The sequence below is a fragment of the Penicillium canescens genome, assembly GCF_028828765.1.
Source record: "Penicillium canescens strain IBT 15451 chromosome Unknown utg000010l_segment0_segment0, whole genome shotgun sequence".
NCBI classification, from domain to species: Eukaryota; Fungi; Ascomycota; class Eurotiomycetes; order Eurotiales; family Aspergillaceae; genus Penicillium; species Penicillium canescens.
Window position 1 is genome coordinate 3,254,355 of NW_026703972.1, and position 18,532 is coordinate 3,272,886.

Here is an 18,532-nt window from a genome sequence, read left to right on the forward strand (position 1 = left end):
GCTCAGGGCAACGAGGGAGCACATTTTTACATACACAGGGCTCATTGGCTGTGAGGGAGCGCAAATCTTACGTCGCTGGGCTCGTGGCAGCGACAGCCGTGGTCACGGATGGTCTGGAGTACTTGGTTTCGCAGAGCCCATCCTGCGAGGCACACTTGTTGACGCAGAGCCCATCCTGCGAGGCACACTTGATCACGCAGAGCCCATCCTGCGAAGCACACTTGATCACGCAGAGCCCATCCTGCGAGGCACACTTGTTGACGCAGAGCCCATCCTGCGAAGCACACTTGATCACGCAGAGCCCATCCTGCGAGGCACACTTGTTGACGCAGAGCCCATCCTGCGAAGCACACTTGATCACGCAGAGCCCATCCTGCGAGGCACACTTGTTGACGCAGAGCCCATCCTGCGAAGCACACTTGTTGACGCAGAGCCCATCCTGCGAAGCACACTTGTTGACGCAGAGCCCATCCTGCGAAGCACACTTGTTGACGCAGAGCCCATCCTGCGAGGCACACTTGATCACGCAGAGCCCATCCTGCGAAGCACACTTGTTGACGCAGAGCCCATCCTGCGGAGACTCTTGGTGTCGCAGATGTCCCTGCGAGGCGCTTTTTTGACGCAGGACCTAGGCTGCGGAGAACTTGTTAATGCAGCGGTCTCCTGCAGAGAACTTGTTAACGCAGCGGTCTCCTGCGGGTCTCACTTGTCATCACAGCGCCCCCCTGCGAGGTAGTCTTGTTTTCGCAGCACCCCCTGCGAGGATTGTTGTTGACGCAGACCTATCCTGCGGGGTAGTCTTGTTTTCGCAGCACCCCCCTGCGAGGATTATTGTTCACGCAGACCTATCCTGCGAGGTAGTCTTGTTGACGCAGCACCTCCCTGCGAGGATTATTGTTCACGCAGACCTATCCTGCGCGGTAGTCTTGTTTTCGCAGCACCCCCTGCGAGGATTATTGTTGACGCAGACCTATCCTGCGAAGCACCATTTTGCGCTCGCGGGGCTCATGGCAGCGAGGGAGCACAGTCTTACATCGCTGGGCTCATGGCAGCGACAGCCGTGGTCACGGAAGCTCTCAAGCCCGCAGGCAGGAGAGGGACACTATGATGCATCAAAGTGTGAGGACCAAAGTGTGAGGACCAAAGTCCTGAGTTTTTTGGGCTGGGAATTCGGCCCCTTTTATAATTTTTCGGTCAAGTCTCTACCATGGAACCATTGCGCCGAGGGTAGAGAGATCGCTGTCCTTTGGTTGGCGTTGAAGCAAGTCGAACGACGTTGAAACGGTGTCTGGACACCTTGTGGCCTGCAGAGTCATGTTTCGACCTGGGATCATTTCTCTCAAATCTTGCGTTGAGTATGGTGAACCGCTTTCATCAAATGTTGAAAGAAAGCAACGCGGCAAAAATGTGATTCCTACATATTGTTGAATTTGCAATTAAATCGCTCAACGCGGTGGCACTCTACATCTGCCTGTTTTAGCCACGGTCACCGTCTCTTTCATGAGGGTTGAGGTGCTTCAACAGACGTTGAAATACTGCGTCGGAGACTTTGTGGCCGACAGTCACGCTCGATTGTACCTGTGGTTGGCATGTTCCACCATCAAGTGACCACCTTGGTTCGATTGGAATCGATAATGTTGAATCCCTACCCTTTCTGCAGTGAACGCTTCCAGAAATTTCTTGGGCTAAAAGTACATAACCCCTAGTCAAGAGTTCCATGGATCATCAAGCGTTCCCAATGAAGTAGGTCAGCGCGCTTAAACTCTAAAGCAGCTTAACTTTTCTGCGGGAATTCCCCCACCCATTCTCCAAAATTTTCCATTTTCTTCTCAGGCTCGCACGGAAAAAAAGAAGCCATGGAATCGCCGGATCGTGTCCATCGAAATCTTGATCATGGGCCTCGCAGTTATACTGACCAAGTCCTGAAAATACTGAAAGACAAAGCTACAACGGGACGGAAATTTTGTCCTCAAGATGCGAATGAATGCCAATCTGAATCGATTGCCTCCACCCAAGGAAGCCGACGCGGTAGTAAGGGTTCATTCAAACGTGGTGGTCCGTCCTCAGGGCTGCACCGACATGCGAAATACGCAGCTGAGCAGTAAGCAAACACCTCCAATATTGCTCGTCATCATTGTCGCTTTCTAACGAATAATTTGCAGACCTGCCGACCGAGTGAAGTAAGTGCACCTTTGATGTCCGGTGGCACAGGAGAGAAGGGCTGACAGAAGGATACAGACCAGAGAGCCAGGCCCCCAAGCGCTTACTCAAGAGAAAGACTGCCGTCGATGTTGAAATTCTCAAAGAGGAGATGGAGGATGTTAAGAAGACGCTTGCATCTCTTCAATCGCTTTTGACTGAGCGATACAAAAAAAAGCGGGTGTCTTTTGCAGAGGATCTCCACTGAACAACCCAAACATGTCGAGAATTCTGACGCAAATTTCTTCCCAAGGTATTCGGGTACGGATCTGGAAAGAGATCTTAAGTTTTTCGAGTGAAATCGGTATCCAAATGTAATGTAGAAGTGATAATCTGATATAACAAGACAGCTGTATAAGCTGCTTTCGCGGTTCAAGCCCTTGCCGACCATTTTTAGTTACTACCTGTTCCCTAGTCCACTGAGACCTCACGTGTCAGTGGCCAATTAATTTGAGATGCCATCGTTCTCGTGGTGGTATTTCAATTCTTGTGGCCCGCGGATAGCCAGCTCAATTGAGTCTCGACGACTGTGGATGGACCAGAGAAGACATACTATACTGCCCATCCAATGACAGGAGGAGACCACTGGCATGATCACTCAGATTTGGTGGATTCTCATTTGGTCTGTCGGACGATCATGATGCTCCCAGGTTTGTGGGCCCTACCACTAACCACATTCAGTGGCCTTGGAACTTTCTCTGCCTTTCAGTCTGCTAGGGAAAGTATAATCGTCAAAGGATTATACGTCTAATCTAATTCTACCGTATCTGAAGATGGTTCAACGCATTTTTTTGTTTTTTATTCTTCAATCTGCCATGGGATGGCGATGGTATTACTGAAGATAATATTAAGAAGTATCCATCTGCGTGATGGTTACATGAAACCGACTAGAAAGTTCGGTCACAGTAATCTCAGGACAATCACAAATCAAAAATTCTGCATGCTTCACGACACTGGTTCCCATTTGTGGGTTGGAATATGGGCTTTTTGAATAACAAGTGGATAATTACTCGGTGCGAACAAGTCCGGCAGGGCATTGTGACCCAAACCCCTCAGCAAGCCGTCCTAGTCGAGTTTATTTCCATGGCTTGCTTCGGAACCGGGCAATGAAGATGCTAGCCTCAGCTCGGGAGGGCATTCAAAGTATTTCGGCAAAAATCGGACTTGTTATAGCAGAGGTGGTACTTAAGTGGCTCGGACATAAGCCTAGTTTCCAGGACAGCCATGTGCGTTGTTGCAACTAAGGCTCACGAGCAAGGTTCTCATGATCGCCACCCCCTCGCAAGATTGCAACGCTACTATCACACTGATGAGACCCTGAAGACGAAAAGCACCCCACAGACCAATGAAATACCACACGCGAATTTAGATTGATGCAGGTACGGTTCTGCGATGCAGATCCCAGCGACGACCCACGGGACACTAGTTCAAGGAGGTCTATTTATGGCCCGGAGAAGAAGTGAAGGATTTGCAAAGGTCCAGACCGATCCACAAGCCCAAACTTGACGGCCGTCAGTGTCTGATGGAAAAGGACTTTGTTGCTTAGGAGGTACGGCCGAGGTACGGTCCAGGCAGGTGAGGTATTTGGAATATCACACGGAATTCTGGCAACGGAATGGTAGGCTAAATCCCGATCCGTGGTTATGCTTTCCTGGTTCCTGTCACAGGAGAGTTAGTTCTCCTGTCAAGTGGCAAGTTGCTCCTTGCCTATCAGGTCTGTCGAACGTTCTAGAAGCTATGTCTTCTGTCTTGCATAGACCTTCCGCGTAGAGAGTATACTCTTTTTGAGCCCGACAAATCCTCTCCATCTGCCCAATTCGATCGCCAGTTTAATGTCTCTAGCAGACAGTTTGTAGAAACTATGCCAATTAACTTATGGACAGACCACATGAGCTTATGTAAGGTTGTCTCCGGTTTTTGCGCTAAAACCGAGAAACCGATTGGCCCCGGACATAAGTGGACGTTGTGGGCCGGCCCTCCTGCGGCCCCTAAACTTTATTTCAAATACCCTGCGTATCTTGATCATGACGCTGAATATTAAAGAATCTTCCTAATAAAGTATTGCCCTTCCCCAACATCCTATATATGGAGCGACCGAGGTGATGGTGATTATGCCCTAGTTCTCTTTTCCTTTGGGCTGCAGGGCTTAATTACGAACAAACTAGAAATTAAGTGGGGCATTAATTTGTAGATAAGCTTTTCTCGTCGATCATTCATGACAGTCGCATTCTCTCACCGTGTGACCCTTTCCATGGTTCATCGAAATCCTATTTCAGGGTTCAGCGATTGATCGACAACCCCGGTAATGTTCCACCTTGTTTGGGTAACTTTTGTCAAACCATGACCTTGTAACTTCCTCTGTATTGTTGTGATCTATTGTTGGGATTCCGAGGGTTGATGGATGCTTGTTCATATTTTGAAACTAGCTTCATACATACAATCTGAGATATTCATCATTCTGCGTCTTGATTGCTCAGCTGCCACATCCTCCGTTTGTAGCATCATCCGACAACACTAATTCGTCGAGATAGTTACTATGGTTGCTTGGCGATCACAATGTAGCGCGTATGCCAGCGAACTGCTGATAGCATGGACGTTCCGCGCATCGGTATCTCATCTTCCTGGCTGCAGAGACACGATGTACGTAGTGCCAAATCTGCGATGACGATCGCGTTTCTTTACGCCGTGACGGACGGAGTAATGACATCGCGCGGCCTGTGATTGATGATCAGCTTGTAACAAACGTTGGAAGAAGGTCAGCTCATACCTCGTCTCCAGCCTTCCGTCTTGCTTGATTCAATGCTGTCGATATGGCTAGGCTCGGCTGTTAAGATTGTTTGAAACCACTTTTCAATGTTGCTTTGTGCAGGCCTTATATTAGGGAGGGTTGCCAATGAACCCCTACGGCCAACCGAGCGACGGGCAGTTCCTGCTCGGTTTCGATTGCCTGAATGCTTAGGCGATCTGGCACCAGAGCGACGTTGCTTGCGCAAGATATGGTACATTTTCCCTCGTAGAGACTCAACGCTTCGGTCCACCTGATATTGTTCATAATATGCGTCGGAGCGGGCTTTCCACGACAGCGCCCGATGGGCATCCAGCCAGGAGAGAAGGTTCTTCTCCTCCCATTCCGAATAGACTACCTCGCTTCGAGGAGGCATAGCGCTCGCATGAACTAACGGGAACCAGAGAGGCCTTTTCAGCAATGGCACGACTTGAACTCCGCATGGATGGGAAAGGTGAGCCTAAATCCCCTCCAGGTCCCAGTAAAAGCTGAGATAGTATCCTTGGTTCATCTGAAATTTTCTGAAGGCTCGTGGCATGATCATGGACCACTCTGGACAGTCGCTTCGGTCAGTCTGAGTTGTACTCTATCGACTACGTATTTCAGAATCCCCGGACTCCCAGCGCCCGAACACATTCATAGTTACAAGAACGACCACCCTTCAGTTTAGTACTTCTCAATATCTCGAACACAATGACTGTCTGTGGAAATGAACGTAGCAATGAGTTCTTAAACCGAGCCCCACCGGGTACTAATAGACCTCCGCACCGGCCCACAAAGCCCATAGCCCAACCCACCCCAGCCCATAAATGGGGCGGGTTTTGGGCCTGGCATTAGGCCCACTGGTAGGCTATGGGCCTAAGGTAGAAGCCCAATATGGTTTAATGGGCCCCCAAATGGGCCCCAAACATTGCAAACATGCCAATTCTTGGCATTTGCATAAGTTATGTAGACCTTCCTAGTAATTTTGAGTATTACAATTACCACCTGAGGCCCCTAATTGACTGAGATCTCATGGAAATCGACGCAATTCACTGATTTATGAGATTGATGAGATTAACTGATGAGATCAACTGATGAGATCGATTGATTAGATCCCAAGAGGTAAAACTATCTACATGCTAATAATGCTCATACAAATCATCCTCAACATGCCTCCTCTTCCTCCCTGATGTCCGCACTTGAGACGGTGCCGCATGAGACGGTGCCGCATGAGACGGTGCCGCATGAGACGGTGCCGCAGCGATAGTAGCATCGTCATCGTCATCGTCAACATCTATCAGATCACCGGATCTATCACCCTGCTCTTCAGCATCACTGATCGCATCAACGTCGACGACAGCTAGCACCTCAGCTGGCTCCTCGGCATCATCACCTGGCTTTTGAGCCGCCTGAGCCTCCTCCACCAGGATCTGAATCTCATCAGAGCCAAAGAACTGCTCAAATTCCTTCGCCTCTTGCACTTCAAGATCAAACCTTGACGTACAGAGGTACAACATCAGCTCTTCGATAGTTTGCGCCTTCAAAGAGCCCCGGCGATAGTGGCAGATATCGCGTGCAGTGTTAAACAGACGTTCAACTCCAGCACCTGTGGCTGGAATTGCAAGGTAATCTCTTGCAAGTGCGGCAATAGCAGGGAAGCGATATTGATTCTCTCTCCAAAAGGAGAGCGGCTCATCAGATATAGTTAAACCTGTAAGAAATTAGTATCATGAAGATAGGGATGGTTTTTCGGCCGAAAAACCATCTCTCAAGAAAGAATAAACATAGAGATTAACTTACTGCCGTCGAGATACTGCGTCATCTCATCATCTTTAGTCGGGCCTAGCGTTGCTTTACCAGCTTTGCCTTTGCGTTTGGAGAGAGACTTCGGGGGAGCCATCAGGCCAAGAAGGAAGGATCTTGGCATCGATCCAGAGGAAGACACTTGCGGGCTATTTAAAGTAGTAAGACGCTCCTGGATAGGAGTAAGTGCCTCACGGAAAGCCACTCGATACTGCTCACGGATCTCTTTGGCATCCTCCCAGTTATCAGATAAAAAGAACTGGAATCTACTATCCGGCGATAGCATCGTACAAACCGCATAGATATGCCCGCGCATATGATCCGTCTTCTTATAGTACTCCGACAGTTTTGAATGGCTTGCTCCGAGGGAGGTAAGCATCTGCTGTTTCCATGGAACACGTTTTCGTTGTAGCTGCGACTTGCACTTCTCAAGGTGTTCAAAGAGCTGGTTATAGATCCTGAAGACAAGAAACGACGTCGCCTCTCGTGTCTTCGAAAGGGCGAGCGTAAAGTCAAAGAATGGCTTTGTGAGATAGATCAGATAGTCAATTTGGCGCCATTGTTCATCATCAAGTTCGAATTCTGTACAGTTGAACTGACGACAGTATTCATTGATAGCAGTACGGAGCCTCTTCGCCCGGCGTAGCATCAGAAACGTTGAATTCCATCGAGTTTTGACGTCCTGGATCGGCATAAGTCCTTGCCCTGGAACTTTGCCTTGGCCTTTGTCGAGGTCGTGTTGGACTTTGAGGAAGTGATCTCGACGCTGAGGGCTCCCGCGGATATAAACAGCAAGAGATCGTATCCTCTAAGGTATGCGCAATGTCCCGTTTCTTAGACCTGGCCTCCGCATTCGCCTTAGCAAGGCTAATCTGTTGTTCCTCTGTCCAGACAGTCTCGGCTTGTTCATTCTTTGGGCGTGCTTTAAGTCGGTGAAGTAGTTGGTTCAGACTTAATTGGATGACATGAGCGAGACAGGGGACCCGGATGACGTTAAAACCAGTAGCCGAAGCCGAAGGCTCTTGTTGTAAAGACTGTTGTAGTGCCTTAACCAGAGTCTCATTATTCGATGCGTTATCGGTGGTTATTCCAAAGACTCGGTCCTTAATGCCATGTTCGGTAAGCGTCTCCATCAGAATAGCACTTAGGTTTGCACCTGTATGCGAACTATGAAGGGGTTTAAAGCCGAGTAGCACCTCACGGTAGACCCATTCGGCATCGATGAAATAGCCAGTAATAGCCATAAATGCCTGCTGAAATGGAGATGTCCAACAGTCTAACGCAATCGAGATCTTTGCATGTTCTGGAAGCATTCTGAGTGTATCATGCTGTCGTTCTTTAACACGGCCAGACAGGCGACGTCGAATTGTATCAGCGGAGGGCACGATCGGAGGGCTTAGGGCGGATTGTGCCTAGATTCAAGACTTAAGATTTAGTTAGGTGACGAGGCAAATAGAGGCTGATTGGTAAAGACGGCGGATTTGGAGGATTTGGGCGATTTGACGCCTACGGACTGGCGTCTGACGGACTTACCTCTGCGATGAGCTCACGAAATGCTGGATTTTCAACGATTTGGAATGGAAGCCGGTTAGTAGTAATAAACTCCAAGATTTTACTCTCAAAACCTTCTTGCGAGAATGTCTGGCTATGACTACCCTGATCATGATGCTAGTTAGTAGGGTCTAGTAGAGCTAGGTATGATAGTATACCGTTTGAAGGAACCTCGTCAATTCAGCCCTCTGCCGGCGTCCACTTGTAGCCTTTTGGCAGGCTGAGGTCTGAAGATGACGGGTAATTGTTGTCGTGCCATGACGACCAACCCTCCCATTGGCATCCTTCTTAGTAGTATAAGGGTGCTCAAGAATTGCATCGCAACGCTTACACAAGACCTTTGGGTTTCCAGTCGCCGTATGGGCCACTTGCTCAAACTGTTTCCAGGTCTCCGAAGCGGAGCCATGCTGTGACTCCCAAGCGATCTTGTTTTTAGATCCATAGTCAGTCTCCAACCACCAGTTGACCCAATCAGTGTGATTCATCGCGTCGTAAAGGAAAAACTGGCCTCCTCTCCTACCAGGACCGACACGTTGGAAGCGTTCAAGGGGATCTAGGGCGATAGACGAAGGAACAGACGGCTCAACGAACGAGAAGCTATCAACCTGCCGAGAGGTGGACGGAGTAGCTGGGCAAAGAGAAGGCGTAGCAATTGACGAATTGTCGGGCTCAGTGTCGAACAGGCCCAACTGGGAGAATCTAAACTCCTGGCTTTGCGACATGATCAGGATGACAACTTGATAGTAGGTTCAAAATTGGATGAAGGGCTTCAGGGGAATAGCTTCAGGAGGAAGAGATCGACATACCTTCTTAGTGAGAGAACTGTCGACGTATCGACGCCGTAGCAAACAGATATTGTAAACAGAGATCACCGTAGCAGTCGACATTAAAACGGAATATCTTGATTCTAGCATCTGATTGGCTAGATCATGCATATGCAGTGAATTCAGCCCATCCAAAGCCCAAGAAAAGTCCATGGATAACCCATCTCCCCGCCCATTTTACAATTTGTTCGCCCAAAACATTTCACCCCATGGCTCATGAGATATCTTCAAACCTCTCTCATCTCTGTAATCCCCAGAATATTACGTTTCTGTGAAGACAGACGTTAAGTCTGAGAGATTGGCTATCTTTTGGTATAAATTTCAACTCTATAAACCTATAATTCATAGATTTGACCCTTGAATCTACAGTTCAACAGAAACATGCACCTACTTCTAATTATATGAGATATATATCTCTACATGTTGACACTTTGGAACTCTCTAAGTACCAGAATACTACGAAAACTTGGTGAAATTGGATTGTTTTTTGGATGACGCCGGTAAACTATAGTGCCTACTGTAGCTGGCTTCATCTACGACCTTAATTACTATGTCGTCGCCGTTGGATCTTGAGATCTTGATTCTTGGGGGAGTTGAACCCCCGGATTGGGAGTTGAAATACTAGATCAGGCCTGGTAAAACGTCGGGCCGATGTATGCCTTGTAAAGGCTTACAGACTGGAACATGCGTAAAAAACAGGCATTAATCAGCGGTTTTATGAGCGCCAAGATCGTAGTTATGCATAGAAATGGGCTATATTGGGGGCCTCATGGGCCCCCACTCATGGACTATGGGTTGGGGCGGGCTATAGAGGTTAGGCCAACAGCCCACTGCTGGTTGGGCTATGGGCCTAAAGGTCGGGCCCATTTATGGGCTTTGCGGAGGTCTAGCCGCGCGTAGGAGATAAGATCACGGAACTCGGTGTGCTCGAGAAACAGAAAGGGGAGATGCGATACAGCAAGAAGCTTAGCAAGCTTCTGCTGCCAAACTCGCTCATCGAATCTTCGTACCGTCGCATTCTGCGCCTAAACGTCGAGGTCAGATTTAGGATCGTCACGGTTAGAGTTAGGTCTTATCTATACCGCATGCTCTAATGCAAGCTTGATATTTGGTTTCTTCCCTGCAGCTGAGGCAGCTTTTCGGCAATTTACCCCATTATAGTGCTTATTCATTGAGGTCGTCCCTGAATGAGCCCAGCCAGGGTGATCAAGCACCTTCCGACATTGATGGCACATAACCCCAGGCTTTCCATCTTTTTCAAACGCGACTTGGTCAAAGTTTTTCCAGCACTGGGCAGCTCGTTTTGTATCCCAAGATATCTGTTTCTTTTGGCCAAAATCGGTATGAAGTCACCACTGCACGAATTCGCTACCCATTTCCGGTGAGTATAAGATGTACGATCTGATCCGATCGGGGCAAATCCGTGGAAGACAATCAGGTGCCGCTCGATGTAGAGACGAGGGAAGGGAGGTAGTTTGACTTCCAGATGGGATAGAGGAGTAAAGCTGATTTGAACTATCATTAGCAATATATTCAAGAAAATCCGAGGGAGGACCCCCATAAGCAGATGAAAAGTTATCAGAGAACTGGGACATTATGAAGATGGTTAGGAGAAGAAAAGTCTTACCTCGATCTCTTGTGCTATTCAGTAAAGAACTCAGGGGTAGTTGAGTCTTGTAGACAAGGGTCTACTTCGCAAACAAAGGAGAAAAGGTGATATATCATATTTGATACTACCGATACTAATTGGCTAGAACAAGGATTATGAGGGTCACCCTGAGGGTTATGAGGGTCACTTTGAGGGTCGTGAGGGTCACCCTGAGGGTCGTGAGGGTCACCCTGAGGGTCGTGAGGGTCGCCCTTAGGACCCTAGAACTCTGGAGTCACATAATTGAACTTAATCGACATATTCTGCTTAATTTTAGCGTAGCATAAGTGTTTAGAGAGTGAATACAATATATCAAATACAATGAAGTCAGGATTTCCAGTGGTTTTAGGTTATATCCAGAAAAATGTTAGCCGTCTCTGGATTGCGGTGCGACTACGTTCTGCACTCAAAATATATATTTCCACATCGTGATTTGCCAATCTCTCCAATTCTTTACAATACATACCACAACGGTCTCCCTTAGACCTGAGAATCTGTCAATTGAGTATTACCAAGCAAGAAGACCTGAAGACATATTTCATAAAAATACACAGGGGTCGGATAGAAAAAGATGAATTAAGTGTGTGACAGACGAAACAGGTATAAGAAACAGTAATTTATTGCTATCTGTCAGCAAATTTATCCATCCTAATCAGGGAAGGTGTGAAGAATTTATGCATATGCGGGTCGTGAGGGTAACTTGGCGGGTGACCCTCCAAAGATTTTATGACCCTCAGGTGCGGTGAGGGTCGTCAGCCTACGACCCCCCCTCCGGAGGGGCGGGTCAAGGGTCGCGAGAAGGGACCCACGGTCCGGGTCATGGCGAGGTCTATTCGTGACCGGCCGGCTGTTTCTCGATGGATTGCTTACACCGAAGAGAAGCTGGGCACTGTTTCCGGGAGCTTTAATGCGGCTGGGGCAGCGACTCCATCCCATGGTGTCAGGCCTCTTCTCGAGACACCAGATGAGGAGTGGGACACTACCATTGGCATTAATCTTACAGGCACAATGAACTGTGTCAAGCAGCAAGTGCGCGCAATGAAGGCGAGCCAAACCAGGGGTTCGATTGTTGTCGTCGCGTCGGTCGGTGGCCTGATAGGGACAGAGAACGGCGCAGCCTATTCGGCCGCAAAGTTTGGGATTGTGGGCTTAATCCGCTCAGCCGCAAAGGAAACCGCGATCTTCAGGATCAGGATAGTAGGAATTGCCCCGTGAGTTCATTGACATCCATTTCATCCCCGGCCCGCGCCAGTCTCCAGCGCCAGGAGAAAGGACATCCCGCTAATTGCTCCCTGAAAACCCGCCCGTCCTCCGGCACAGTGGCATTATCAAGACGCCCATGATCCTTGATTCCCCTGCCGGTGAAGCCTTTATGGTCGGGGCTATTGCCCATACTCCGCTTCGCCGCGCAGCTGAACCTGACGAGGTAGCTCATCTTGCGTTGTTTTTGCTAAGCGGCGCGAGCTCTTTTGTTACTGGGAGTGTCCATACTGTTGATGGTGGTCTTCTGGTGTAGATCGTATTTTTTTTCTCTTGGCCCTACTGTCATCTTTAGAACGAGGCAACACAAGGACTGATTTTATCAGCATAGAGAATTAAAGACTACCTACTTCCTCTATGCATAGTCTCGTTCCCCTGCTGCCGCATCCCTAACCAAACCCTCCGTGACCTCGATTCCGATTCCCTGGTCGGATCAAGAGGAGTGTCATAATGTGTTGTCTTTTCGACCTCTCATTTCCTGAGAGTGTATATACAGACGTAATTTGCATTTGTCATATTAACCAAAGTAAAGATTCTTTTTCACCAAATGATCATCAAGTGCCAGTAGGCCCCTAGCCTGCCAGTAGCGGCTGAGGCCAAGGGGCAACAATATCGCGGGTATAGTGAGCTCCAAGTTTCTAAATACGCAATAGGAAAAGCCCAGATTTCATACGGGATCATATACAAAAGGGTTATTTGTTTGTCTTATAGATACCGGCTCCCTCTTGAATTTCTCAGCGCCAGAGCTCCCAGTTGGCGTCATCTGGTGAAATATTAAAGTCCAAAAGGCTGCCATGTTTCGGACTGCGGACTTGGAGTTGTGATCTGTACCTCGGACCATGGGATTAGCTTAAACTCTCTTTCTTTTTTTCAGCTGCACTCCTAGGTAGCGGCGTATTCTCGTCTGAGATGGGCAATACCTCAAGAAAGAAGCAGAGACCGAAGCTCGTCGCACAAATTAGATCGTATATCGACTAGAGACTTCTGCCGTAAGTACATATATACTGGACCAACCCTCAAATCTGCACCCCTCACCCTCCAACCCAGGTATAAAACACCCCATCTAGCTACTCCTCGTAAGAGTCAAAGATCTTCTGAGCCCCCTCGAGCTCCCGATCCAACACCTCCCGATGCTTCTCCGAGCGAACTGACAGACGAATCGGAAACGGCTTCGGCGCAATGAGGAAACCGTCTGTCCACTGCGTCGCGATATCGACATTGACATCCTCCACTCCCATCTGCCGTCCAGTTGCTTGATCAGTCCCGGGCCCAATGTCGAATGCCCAGATGATCTTTGCAATGTTGATGTCCTGCGGCTTTGTTAGCTAGCGTCTGCACAGTCGTTCGGCAAAACCGTAAGCGGAAGGAACAGAAACGGGAACGGGAACGGGGCACTCGAGTCGTACCAGGGAGCTTTCCGCCAGATGTGAACCGGGACAAATACGCCTCCCTGCGCCGAATGCGTACGTCTTACGGATGCCGTCCGCCGTTGCGTCGGCGACGTCTGGCTTGAAGCCGAGGGGGGTCTGTTCGTAGCGTTCTGGGAGGAACTCGTCTGGTCTGTCGTATAGTTCTGGATCGTTGTGGATTGCCCTGCGGGAAGTTAGCGACACTGCAGTGGATGGGAGGGCACTTCGAGTGTATGCCGCTGTACCATGCGTTTGCTAGAAAGGTCGTCCCCGCGGGGAAGTGGTATCCTTCGTATTCATCATCTGTGGGGCCATTTAGATAGTTGTTTGCATGTTTTCTCCGTCAAAGAGATGGGGGTTACCTTGAACCAAAACATGCGGAATGCCTCCTGCAGCCACTGGCCTCCAGCGTAGGACCTGCACCGTGTTAGTGACTGAAATTATCGTAGCAGCGGAAGATAGCGAGCGGGGGGCGCTTACTTCAGAGACACAGTGTTTCACATAAGGTAACTGCGCGATATGCTCAAAATCAGGGGAGTGTTCTGTCCCACACACACTGTCCACTTGCTCCTGCGCTTTCCGAAAGACCCTGGGGTACTTGGTCATGGCGAGTAGGAACGAAAGCAGCGTGGACGCAGTCGTGTCCGACCCACCCTCCATTAGGACCCCACCAATATACGCAATATGCTCATCGTCCAGCTCGTACTTTGTACGAAAGCTTTCATCTAGCAACTGGTCCATAAAGCAATCGCGCCGCACGCCTCGAGTCCGTCGATCCTTGGCGTCCTGTAGCAGTTCGAAATATAGCTGACGCTGTTCCTCCCGGATCCGGCGCGCCCAGCGACGCCAGGGGGAGAGGACATCCGGGAGCCGTTTGAGGAATGGAAAGACGTCGACGGGTGCGGTTGCGCCCGTCTCGAGAATGGCGGTGAATTGGTCCTGGACGTGGTAGAGGCGGGTAATGTTCGGATGGTCAAACTCGGGCCCGCGGACGCCAAACACCGAAGAGAGAATGACTCCGGTCGAGTATCGGCGGATGTGGTCGTAGTATCGGGCCGGGGATTGAGCGAGTTGGTGGATGGTCAGGGAGGACTCTGCCTGTTGGATAGGCTGCAGCGAGCGGACAGCCGTGATGCTGACGAGAGCCTGGTAAATCTTGCGCTGGTTTCGCCATGTTTGCCCGTATGGCATCAGGAGTAGGTGCACATTGTCGCGCGCAATGAGCTCGTTGCCGATGTGGTTTGGTGGGCGGCTTGAATAGATGGAGACGCGCTTATCGAACAGTCTGTAAAGAATGAGTCTGAACGAAATTTGTCTTGGTGCATTGTGGCGGGCATGCCTACTCTTTTACGTCCTTTGCCGAGTTCAAGACGACGAGGTTTCCAGGACCTGTTTTGACTGAAATTATGGGGCCATATTGTTTTGCCCATTCTTGGAATCTACAGATATGATCAGTCATGTATCTGGCACTATGGATCAATGCATCTTCAGGTTACCTAAGGAAAGCCTTGCTGGCAGGCAGTTGGTGTAGGTTGCCTTTCAATGATATGTTGGTATGAGTCGCTGCTGCAGGCAGGAACGGACAAACTCACCTAGCAAGGGTATTGTCGGTGGGCCAGGAGGAAGAAAAGGTGATCGCCGAGCAGCGAGAGCAAAGCGAGCAAAATTCCAAACCACCCAGCAACAAAATAACAAGGGGATGACAATGGTAGTCCCGCCAGCCATGATGCCAGTTCAGCGTACTCTGCAGTCATGGTTGGGCTCATGGTCCCAGCTTAAATGGTAGTTGGCGTCTCCAAGCATGACCGCACCCCGCAGTCGTAAATTTTGCGGGGTGATCGCTGCTTACTCAATCTTCAAAGGACGGACCCCTTTGTTCCTCCGAACCTCCGCAGTTCCCACTTGAAAGTGTTGGAGTTGCTGTGGAGTACTGGTCACGTGATAAACGCGGGGTCTCCTCTCATACGGTGGGATCCGGCTCGACTTGCCGGTTGACTACCATCTCTCTGGATATCTGGATATTCCACGCCAGCTACACCTCAATGACAAGAGAAAGAATGAGTGCTGTACACAAACGGACCTGCCAGTCTTGTAACAAGACCTTCTCCAAGGCGGAGCATCTCACGCGCCATCTTCGCAGCCACACCAAAGAACGCCCCTACACCTGTTCGATCTGCCGAAAGCTGTATTCGCGTAGGTTAGTGTAGCCGTAATCCTCAGTAGACTATCAGCCTGACGTGCTACTCTCAGTGATGTGCTGCGACGACATGAGAAGAGCCATCGACATGCCTCGGTCTCGACGCCAGAGCACCCGGTCCCGGAAACTACGATGGTCACCCCTCTATCCCAGGAAACACACAACGCCCCGCCGTTGATCCTAGACTGCTCCGCCAACATGTCTGGAATATCTAGCCATTCTCTCGGTGTGGATGAGCTCCCGTCGATAGATCCCCAGTCACTCCACGACCCCGTCCTCACTATCGATCCAAGCTCTTGGTTGCTGGGGACTGAGTTGGACGTGGATGCATTGGACTTTACATTATCATCGGCTGTATCAGAGTGGGCGCAGCTACCTCCGCGCCCTCTCTCAGCGGGTACGGGCGATGTGTACCCCTTTGGTACGTCTACGCCAATACTTACAGGGGCAATACCGACAGATCCTCAACAGCAACCGGCCGACCACGTAAGGCAAAAATGGTTCAGTCGGCTAACCGTCGAGGAAGGCGCGTGGAACTTGCAGTCAGCATTTACCAACCGCGGGAGCTCCTTGGGCCAGGGAATCGTCGCGGCTGACGAGAATTACCGGGCAGGCCTGTCACAAAGGCTCCAGCCTCGCATGCACTATGAGAATCTCCCACCGTCTGACCAACTAAACCTTTTCGCGAACCTCTTCTTCCGCCGCTTCAACTCCCTCCTGCCTATCGTGCATTTGCCCTCGTTCAGACCCACCCCGGAGAACTCTTTACTTTTCATCTCGATTTGCTCGGTCGGCAGCCTGTTCGTGGGATCCGCCTCTGCTGTTGCGCAAGGGGTCCGTCTATTCGAGAGATTGAACAAAGCGATTCTGGCATCCTGGGAGGCAATCTTGTCAAATAGCCCCTCTGATGCCTTGTCAATGGTACAGGCTGCCGTTCTTGGTCAGACGTTTGCGATTCTATCGGGGCGTCCTAAATCCCTCGTTCTGGCAGACGTGCTACATGGAACAGCAATGGCGTGGGCCCGGGAGTCTGCAAAAACCGCGCTTCCAGTACCGTGTGATCTTCAGAACTTGGACCCAACCAGAGTCGATCTGAACGGGCAGTGGAGTCGGTGGATTGATCATGAACAGCGAGGGCGGGTAGAGATTGCCTTTAATATCCACGATGCGGAGCTCGCCAGTCTGTTGCACCACGAGCCTCTCCGTAAACATCGATTCAGCCAGTATCCACGTGTAGCTTCTGACGCATTGTTCACCGCATCGACTGCGTCCCGATGGGCAGAGCTCTACAAGAAAACGCCAACCCAATACTTATCACTTGCTATTCCGGAGGACCCGCTCCAGACAGCCGTCGCACACTCCAAGTTCTCAGCATATGGAGTCCTGGAAAGTATAAATGCACATGCAATTGAGTCTCGGCGGTCAAATGTTTTCGATGAGCATGAATCTAGACGATTGTCAAGCATGCTCATGCGGTGGTGGAGAATCTACACCAACCACTTTCCCGTAGATTCCGAGGACGACCCTTTTAGTTTACCGGTTCTGTGGCACTCGGTTTTCATTGGCATCTATGCTGATATAGACCTGCTGGAGCAGGCCATCGGCCGTGATGGCCAGGAAGTTGCTAGCTCCAGCGCGTCTCTTATCCGTTCATGGGCTAGCTCCCTGGATGCGAGTAGGTGCTTGGTACATGCACTACTAATCCAGCAAAACCTTGAACGAATGCGCGTGTCATCAGAGCCTTCAATCCACGTACCTCGTGCTCTTTTCAGCGCAGCTCTGGCGTGGTTCTGTTTTACTCGCGTTGGCGGTCGGCATGCGATTGACACCAACGCATTTGACGCGCCCGAGATCCAACTAGTAGGGAGTTTTGCAGGCCACCATAACCATCAGGGTCGAGATTTGAGCGACGCTACTTTCGCCAACGTCAGCCACTTGCACCGTGTGATTGATCTCCTGAACCGATTTAACCGATGGGGCATTTCGCAAACGTTTGCCTCGGTTTTGTGTGCGGCTTTGGAAAATAAGCAGAGTTCATGAGTTAATACTACAATGGCGCTGAGCCGGAGACGAACCTAGTGAATGCGTAACAGCTGATGTCCCAATGCTTTTCGAACGTTTCTTTTTTCTTTTCTCAAGCTCAAATGGTGACGGCTTATTATGAAAGCGGCGGTGAAGATCTTCGATTGTGAGTGTAGGTTTCGGAGGATGAACGGATTGGTGAGATCTAGGTTTCGGAGGATGAACGGATTGGTGAGATCTAGGTTTCGGTCGCGGTATGGACGTAGTGGGTTTCTGGAGGACAGAAGCATGGGTTGGTTGGCGTTGAAGGGGAGGGGTAGCTGTTGAGGTCGGTTCGGGAGGTTGAGGGGGACTGGCTGGTTGAGGTAGCTGCGATGCTCGGTCGGGAGCGGTAGACGACGGTTCCGCAGAGTGACGAGGGCTAACAGTGTTCCTAGGAGCAGGGTGTTCACGCGACTACCGCTAACAACCTGCGGGGATGACGACAGCTAACCAAACCTTTAAGAACGACAACACTGGTAGAAGCCACATGTGACCAATCAGATCACCGACTGATAAGTTCCCAGGAGCAGACGATGCAAGGCGATAAGCTCCAGTAACAGAATGGAACGTGTAACTAATTTGAACCTAAATATGTAGCGTGAAGTAGAGGTAATACAATACAGAATTTTTGCTGTCTCCAAACTTAGTTGGACATATTTGTTGTAGTTCAAAGGAAGATTAAAATTTTTTTTATTCAGATGGAGACCTGAAGCTATATATATACAACGAGAAGATCGTAGCTGATTTCCAATCGACTTGGTTCTTCGTATACATACTTCGGGATTAATTCCGATGGTTCGGCATGGTTCC

General features: G+C 49.8%; 4 protein-coding genes across 4 annotated transcripts; 3 read left to right on the forward strand and 1 right to left on the reverse strand.

Moving 5' to 3' along the window:
• Positions 1-1,856: 1,856 nt before the first annotated feature.
• Positions 1,857-2,407, forward strand: N7446_012537 (uncharacterized protein; the record flags this gene model as incomplete). The annotated part of the gene is made up of 3 exons (XM_058521279.1): positions 1,857-2,101; positions 2,163-2,180; positions 2,239-2,407. The coding sequence occupies 3 exons, from the start codon at positions 1,857-1,859 to the stop codon at positions 2,405-2,407; spliced, it is 432 nt and encodes a 143-aa protein (XP_058366645.1).
• Positions 2,408-11,800: 9,393 nt separating this feature from the next.
• On the forward strand, positions 11,801-12,308 carry N7446_012538 (SDR family NAD(P)-dependent oxidoreductase; the record flags this gene model as incomplete). Its single annotated transcript, XM_058521280.1, has 2 exons — positions 11,801-12,003; positions 12,113-12,308. The coding sequence occupies 2 exons, from the start codon at positions 11,801-11,803 to the stop codon at positions 12,306-12,308; spliced, it is 399 nt and encodes a 132-aa protein (XP_058366646.1).
• Positions 12,309-13,081: 773 nt separating this feature from the next.
• N7446_012539 (cytochrome P450) lies at positions 13,082-15,288 on the reverse strand. The gene is made up of 8 exons (XM_058521281.1): positions 15,054-15,288; positions 14,958-14,997; positions 14,805-14,900; positions 13,942-14,746; positions 13,824-13,878; positions 13,707-13,764; positions 13,459-13,645; positions 13,082-13,362 (listed from the first exon to the last, which is right to left on the reverse strand). Exons 1-8 carry the CDS (start codon positions 15,184-15,186, stop codon positions 13,120-13,122), a joined length of 1,617 nt encoding a protein of 538 aa, XP_058366647.1. The 5' UTR covers positions 15,187-15,288; the 3' UTR covers positions 13,082-13,119.
• A 215-nt stretch (positions 15,289-15,503) lies between these two features.
• N7446_012540 (uncharacterized protein) lies at positions 15,504-17,698 on the forward strand (the record flags this gene model as incomplete). The annotated part of the gene is made up of 3 exons (XM_058521282.1): positions 15,504-15,658; positions 15,712-16,079; positions 16,104-17,698. 3 exons carry the CDS (start codon positions 15,504-15,506, stop codon positions 17,696-17,698), a joined length of 2,118 nt encoding a protein of 705 aa, XP_058366648.1.
• Positions 17,699-18,532: the final 834 nt, after the last annotated feature.

Excerpts from the sequence above, each read along its gene's own strand:
- N7446_012539 (XM_058521281.1), bottom strand. The coding sequence starts at position 15,186 with ATGGCTGGCGGGACTACCATTGTCATCCCCTTGTTATTTTGTTGCTGG. Across the intron at positions 13,646-13,706 it reads ACCTTTCTAGCAAACGCATG|GGCAATCCACAACGATCCAG; the intron begins GTACAGCGGCAT and ends AACTTCCCGCAG. Across the intron at positions 13,363-13,458 it reads ATCTGGCGGAAAGCTCCCTG|GACATCAACATTGCAAAGAT; the intron begins GTACGACTCGAG and ends ACAAAGCCGCAG.